Source organism: Mytilus californianus, unplaced genomic scaffold (genome assembly GCF_021869535.1).
Source record: "Mytilus californianus isolate M0D057914Y unplaced genomic scaffold, xbMytCali1.0.p SCAF_3, whole genome shotgun sequence".
Lineage (NCBI taxonomy): Eukaryota > Metazoa > Mollusca > Bivalvia > Mytilida > Mytilidae > Mytilus > Mytilus californianus.
This window is the reverse complement of record NW_026262679.1, coordinates 92102558-92110042: the sequence shown is the minus strand read 5'-3', so window position 1 is coordinate 92110042 and position 7485 is coordinate 92102558. Positions and strand designations below refer to the sequence as shown.

Below are 7485 nucleotides of genomic sequence, written 5' to 3'. Positions count from 1 at the left end.
AGAAGTGGTCAAGTTTATATCCCTGTTTTTGCAAATTTATACTTGCAGTAATACTAACCCATTTAAAAAATCTAAAGACATATTTTTTAGTAGTGTAGTTTGTTGCCGTCGTTATATATAACTGTACGAACAAGTGAGTGACCGGGATTAAACATAAGGATCAATGACCATTCTTTGGTGACAATCATAATATGTTAATTATATGCCTAATACGGAGAGTCCTTCGCTATAAAGCTGGTAACATTTTTGTGGGTTTTTAAGTGATATAAGTGCTTTAACATTTAAAAATCAAATTCAGTGTGGTTTTTCATCTGAAACCTTTCCACGAATACGATCACGATCCCGCCTCCTCAGCAGAGCTAACCTTCAGTGACATACATTTCGATTTCCTTGGTAAGAACATAACACTTAAAATCAATTACATACTTGAAATTTTATTAAAACGTGTTAACAAATATTGCGTATCGAATTAATGCATTCGTTAATCATTTCATTACTCATTACTAAGTCTATAAAAGATTTGACATTAAAAGTTTTGACGGCATAATCTAAGATGGCTTTTCAGAAAGCGTTTATTAGTTTTGCTCTTGTGGTAAGCTATGCTTTACTTGTTAAAATAAATAGTTGTAATTGGATCAGTTGAAATAATTAAATGTGCATTTTCATGCTACATACTTTTTTATTTTTTATTTTTTATTGTTTTTTTGTTGTTGTTGTCATTGATTGTTATCAGCTTATACGCCGACCTAAAAAATGAAGAAGAAGCTGTTGACTTTGCGCTTTTGCCATTGATAGTTCAAGTTCATAAGGAGTTTATATTTTTGCCAGCAGTTTCCATAGTTCTGAATCTAAAGATTTAAGGAATAATTTTCAATTAAAGACTTCTCAACTGTCGTGTACCTGTTTTTTTTTTTTTTAAATAAAACGTGATGTAGTAATAAGATAAGATAAGATAAGATAAGAATTTTATTAATCTAATCAAGAACCCATAAAGGGCATCATTTACAAAGTAATAAAAAAATGATTTTATATTTCAGGTGTGCTTAATTTGTCCAGTATGCGTATCCCAACTTTTAGGTAAATCTGATATGCAATTTATATTTAACTGAAAAACAAGCTAATGTCTCGATATTTCTATAACTTGCAATTTAAAACGTTTTGTCAAATATATCAAATTATGTTACTTAATTCAGTATATTCAAGGCCTTGATACATTCATTTCATAATATTGAAATACAATGTTTATATGTTGGGTTTTTTTCATTTGTAATAACTTAATATAAGGAAATTTTAAAACGATCTGTTGACAGTATTCTTTGTTTTTAAGTTTCAGTTGTTTGTTTAGTTTTTTCATTGTTTTCCTTTTAGATGGCTGTGATAATCGACCAAAAGATATCGTCTTTATACTGGATGCATCTTCCAGTATATGGCCAGTTGATTTCCACACACAGCTCAAGTTCCTCCAAAACTTAACCAAAACGTTTAATATTGGTCCATCTGATATCCAAACTAGAGTTGGAATTGTTACATTCAGCAACTCATGGAAAGTAGAATTTCATCTAAATGAAAAAATGAACAAACCGGACCTAGCCAAAGCCATCCGACGAGTAAGGCACCTAACAGGAGGAACAAACACAGCAGACGCCATCAATTTTGTTGCAGACAACATGTTCCTTCCGGAAAACGGCGCGCGTCATGATTCTACTAAAATCGTGATAGTTATTACTGATGGAGAAAGTTATTACAAAGACAAAACTGCAGCTGCTTCTAAAAAACTTAGAGAAAAAGATGTAAGCGTTTTTGCTATAGGCGTCGGCTCTAACATTGATTTAAAGGAGCTAGAAAGCATTGCTAGTGATCCTTCTGACAAATATGTGCTGGAGGTTTTAAATTACAGAGGTCTAAAGAGGATTGAATCTATTTTACGACAGAGGACTTGTGAAGGTACGATTTTACGCTAAAATAATTTTATAAAGTTGGTGCGTCCGAAGCGCTTTTCTGGATTTACGATAAATTTATAATAGTTTAACTGCTTACAAGGAAGTACCTGATTAAATACCTTTCAAAATTGAAAATAATTAAAGATATAATTTCAATTAATTTGTATTGTGCATGAAAACTTTTCAAATGTTTGATATTTACAGAAATCAAAATTAAAAGCATTTTTCTTCGTATCAAGGTAAAACATATTTTTTTCTTTTATTGTCAATGACAAATGTTTGGGGTTTTGTGCGTGTGTGTGCAATAAACGTAGTATTTCTCTATATCTACTTGCACTTATCTTTAAAAACGAGGCAATTTTTCGGAATAGATTATCATTTATTACTTGTTTTTTCACTAGTTTTCAAGATTGAAAATTTTACACGAATAAATATTGCCACAAACTATGAGTTAAGGGTATAACTAGTTCAGTAGCCAGTACTTCGGTATTGCCTTGAAAATGCCGGTATCTTTTAATTGAAATTTGTTGTTATAATATTTCGGAAAAACATTATGGATCTTCCTCATGCACATCTATGCGTTTCTTGTACGAGTTTGTCTATGCTTATGGTCCTTTTTAGTTTTATCAGCTCTTCAACCTTTGTATTAGGTTCGGTATTTACTTACTTACGAGACATTGATTGTCGAAATTCGCATCTGTGCAGTAAAATTGGTACCTTAAATGTTATTGTATTGACCTTAGATAGTGTTTAGGTATTCATGTAGTCTCCTCCTACTTATAAAGCTCCTTTGTGTAATTCAATTTTGACTGTGTCATCTTTTGGTTCTCGTCGTTCTAAATGAAATTAAGAAATGTAACAAGCACAACAAAAACGACTGACTGACTACAGCTTGATACCACCACTGGTACACGGTTAGTCTCCGAATGGAATATATCATCCTCCCTAAGGTCAATGTTGAAATGTTTCTATATTCTACATGATTTACAAAGTTCCTATTAATATTTTACTTTTTGATAGTTCTCAGTTGAAAAGTTTTGCAAATTTAACAAAAACAAAGGTGGCATCTCCATCAGGAAGAAGGTTTTGACTTTACTTTTCTGGTTGTATGGGTCCCATGTATTTATTCACTATTTGCTGTCCAAAAATTTGATATGTGTTTTCCTCGTGAATAATGATTTAAAAGCATAAAACCGTTACGTCTTCTTTTTTTTTTTTGATTGTTTAACAAAAACTGACTGTTCTGTTTGTATTATTTTAGTTACAATGGCACCTACAGTCGCAACGAGTCCTTCGACCACAAGAACAACATTGAAACCTTCTACAACGACAACACAAACAACTGTAACAACAACAGAATTACCAACTACAAAAGAGCCTTCAACACAACGTCCAGAAATCGCAAAAACTACCCCAGGTAACAGACATATTTATATTTATGAATATTTATATTCGGCTGGAGATTTATAAAAAAAAAGTGCTATGCGTAGTTAACGAGGAATGTGCACAGAAAATCATTCATTCAAAGAAGCCAATGGATTGTTGTTTTAACTTACAAACACATGTTTTGGTTGCTGTGCTTTCCAGCGTTTTTTTTATTAGCTTCCTAATTTTTGGTTTTGAGTGCACCACATAATTAAGATGGATCCAGAAACACAATTTGTGAGAACGGAAATCATATCGGACGATTTTTTTAGATAGATTTTACATAGGTATGCAGTTCTTACCTATAAAATATATATTTAATACTTATTCATCTCTGTTGAAATTCTTTTCAACATGTTATTTTTTCCCAATGTACTTGCACCTGTTATCTATAGCTATTAGATGCATGTATTCTTTTGTAGATGCTGAAAACTTGCAAGCAGACAGAGGGAAAATCACTAAAAGTACGTATCATTATAAAGACAAGTTTACATTAGATTATGATACTCAATTCACAGCTTGATTATTTTGTTCGGAAAAAAATGCTTTGCTAGTTGCACAAACGTGTCTTATTGTGAAGGGGCCTCGGTGGCCAAGTGGTCTAAGTAGTTCTACTACTGTAACCACTAGCCAGTCAACACTGAGGTTGTGAGTTCGAACCCCGCTCGTGCAGGTGCACTCAACTCCAATCTTAATTGACTAGGATTGTCAGTTTTCCTATCGAAGGTCGGTGCATGGTTTTCTCCGGGCACTCCGGCTTCCTCCACCAATAAAAACTGGCCGCCACGAAATAGCCCAAATGTGGCGCTTAAAAGTGGCGTTAAAACACCAACAATCAATCAATCAATCTTATTGTGAAAAATATTTCAGTCTGAAAATAAAATTTTGCTTCTTTTACCCAACGTGAATATAAAAAAAACATGAATATGAGAACAAATGCAAATGAGAAAAAAACATAAACAGCAAAAGGCATACAAAACCCCTGCAGATGTCATGCTATTATTAATGAATAGGATCTTATACATATAATCGATTGACGACCAGCATACAAGTTCAACACAACTGTTTTACACTGTAAGCAATAATAGTGCTTTAAGATTATAATTTCATGTCAGGAATATGACAGTTGTTTTTCCAGTCGTTCCGGACCGTTGGTTAAAAGTCGAACGTTTGGTTTTGTTGATTTTATTGACATCCCCTTTTTGAGTTAAACCTGCAGTTCGGTATTTTGTTCATACATTTTTTAAAAGTGTCAAATCTTCTGTCTGTGATTGAAAACATTCATACTAATTTTCCAGACTGTGGTGGAAAACCTGCTGATGTTTTCTTCCTCCTTGATACATCCGGAAGCATTCATCCCACTGATTTTAAGAAACAGCTCGACTTTGTTGGAACCGTTGTAGGAATGTTTGATATATCACCCGATAAGACCCGAGTTGGGCTATCAACTTTTAGTCACGAATACAATCGTATGTTTGGACTAGAACAATACCACGATAAAGATTCATTGTTGGGTGCAATTAAATCTGTACCCTATAGTGGTGGTGGAACTGATACCGGGCATGCCCTGAAACAGCTACGTGAGCGTGAATTCTCGCGACAATTCACGAGACCGAGTGTTGCACATATTATCATTGTTCTTACGGACGGCTTATCCAGATTCCCAGATCAAACTAAAACACAAGCTGCAATGATAAAAAAAACCGGAAGTTATGTGTTTGCTGTTGGCATTGGAGACAACATAGACAAAAATGAATTATCAAACATTGCCAGTTCTCCCGATAGTAACATTAACAAATATGCTTTCCAAGTCACAAATTTTGATGGTCTTAGAACATTAAGAAACATACTTGCAATAAAGACATGTGAAATTGCTTCATTTCAGCGAGACGAGAAAGGTATAAGATAAGATAAGATCCATTAACTTTTATTTCTAATAGAGGACCCATTATGGGCGAAATCAGTACAATGATTAGCATATACAATATTCATAATATTGATATATGATATTCTACGTTCCTTTTTTTTTATGTGTATATATTGTTTAATATATTTCTTAAAGACTTTTCTTTGTGAAAGCTAATAGTTTAATTGTGGATCACAGAACAACAGAATTAATTTAGTCAAACTTATGAAAATTTTATTCATATCTTGTATATCTTTGGTATATAAATATCTAGGTCAGGAGATGTTGTACTTATCATGTCTTAATATAACTCAATTCATTATTTTCTTTCAGTTTGCCGGACAAATAAAACCAGTGATATTATGTTTGTTTTTGATTCGGCTTATTATGGATATAAGATGTCTAACATTATTCTGGACCTGATTCAACAAGTTTCCATGTATTTGGCAACAACTGGCGGAAAGATTAAAACTGGAATACAGTCTAATTCTTGTTTGAAAGATTCCATTAGACAACTGTCGGCTGATCCCATTGAAGTAGTTCAAGATTATGATGCACTTCCTCAATTGATCACGGACTTGCGTATCAAACAGTTCATGTCTGCAAATGGTGGTCGAGGAACTTCAACGAAAATGGCAGTAGTGTTTGTCGATAACACTCTTTCAAAGACTGCTAAGCTTCAAGTGTTACGATCGAAATTTCGAAAAATAAACTTTATTTTCGTTCAGATAGGCAATGAAGTCATGGATAAAAAGCTGCAAAAGCTTGCCGGGAAGGCACATTACGTAGTTGCGCTACAATCTGATAGTCACACCACAGCTCAGCATCTAAATACACTACTCTGTGAAGGTAAACTTTTATTTGAAACACTTCACATGAAATGCCAATGAAATATTCTTTTCAAACTGTATGAGTATTTAAATAAGTCTAACATCAATAAGGTTATTTCTGAAATAGCGTAGAAAATTGGTACCGTTAATGTTATCAATAGTTCCATTCTATTCTGTCGCCTCGGGGGTTTCATGTTCGTCTTGGTTGCGGGAGGTCAAAAATTTGAAAATTTATATATGCTGCATCTCCGGTAAGCACGTTGCATTTGGGAGTTAGACCAAAACTGGTCAGCTAGAAGTCGGATTTCTTTGTCCGAGAACGGTGATATGTCTTCCTTTGACCTGTTACCTTGTGAACTATCAGGTTAATAATTTGCGTGTCGATCTAGTACAAAATAGGGTTTATATTCATATCATACTAACATGTTCTCGTCCTTATAGAAATGTTACATTTGCCATTCATCAGGCCTTTAACAATAATCCATCCACTCCACTCCAATCGAGATATATTGGTCTAATCTGTATATTTGAGCAATATATATATTAAAATGTATGTAAAATGTTTACATCTCAAATCCTCAAAAAACATGGCAAAAGCTTCCTAAAATAGTCAGGATACATTGAGCACCTCTAAAGAAGCTAGTGATGTCAATAAGGAACGAATGTATTGCATTTGTGTGAAATTGATCAAGAATAAAAATCTTCAATGACTAAATAATAATCACGATTTTACAAATTTGTATGATTATAATTTTCGTAACATTATTTCTTTTGTAGGTATATAAATTGAAAGACGAAAGAAGACTTACACGTTTTGTAAATCCTCCTCCTGCTGTGATTTGTTGTTGTTTGAAAATAAGTTACATACATTTGTGTTTATATTCCTATTAACTTATTTATGTACGTTTATTTTTTTCTTAAAATGATTTTGATTTTTGTTCACCTTTCATTATTTCTTTTTTTGTCTAATACTATACCAATGATAATAAAATTGATTTTCAGTATTTGTAGTTGACTCTACAATGTATCAAACAATTTTATCAGATATACATTCAACTCACTTTTACCTAGTTTTATATTATGACAGCTTATATGTTAATTTGTAAACCATGATAACGTAAAGCTATATATACACTGTTGCAAGGGTTATGCACTTTTATATCCAACCTTCTCTCTTTTTAGCTCACCTTGACCAAAAGGGCCAATTGAGCTTTTCTCATCACTTGGCGGCCGTCGTCTTTCGTCGTCGTCCGTTAACTTTTACAAAAATCTTCTCATCTTAAACTACTGGGCCAAATTAAACCAAACTTGGCCTAAATCATCCTTAGGGTATCTAGTTTGAAAAAATGTATCCGATGACCCCGCCCATCAACCAAGATGGCCG

General features: G+C 33.2%; 1 protein-coding gene across 2 annotated transcripts; it reads left to right on the top strand.

The window, feature by feature from the left end:
- Positions 1-494: 494 nt before the first annotated feature.
- LOC127735433 (collagen alpha-1(XII) chain-like) lies at positions 495-7105 on the top strand. 2 transcript variants are annotated; one of them, XM_052245592.1, is made up of 8 exons: positions 495-592; positions 1038-1077; positions 1369-1944; positions 3202-3357; positions 3788-3829; positions 4664-5263; positions 5605-6120; positions 6879-7105. In XM_052245592.1, the coding sequence occupies exons 1-8, from the start codon at positions 554-556 to the stop codon at positions 6884-6886; spliced, it is 1977 nt and encodes a 658-aa protein (XP_052101552.1). In that variant the 5' UTR covers positions 495-553; the 3' UTR covers positions 6887-7105. The 2 variants fall into 2 exon arrangements, with proteins under 2 accessions (XP_052101552.1, XP_052101553.1); XM_052245593.1 differs by lacking the exon at positions 4664-5263.
- Positions 7106-7485: the final 380 nt, after the last annotated feature.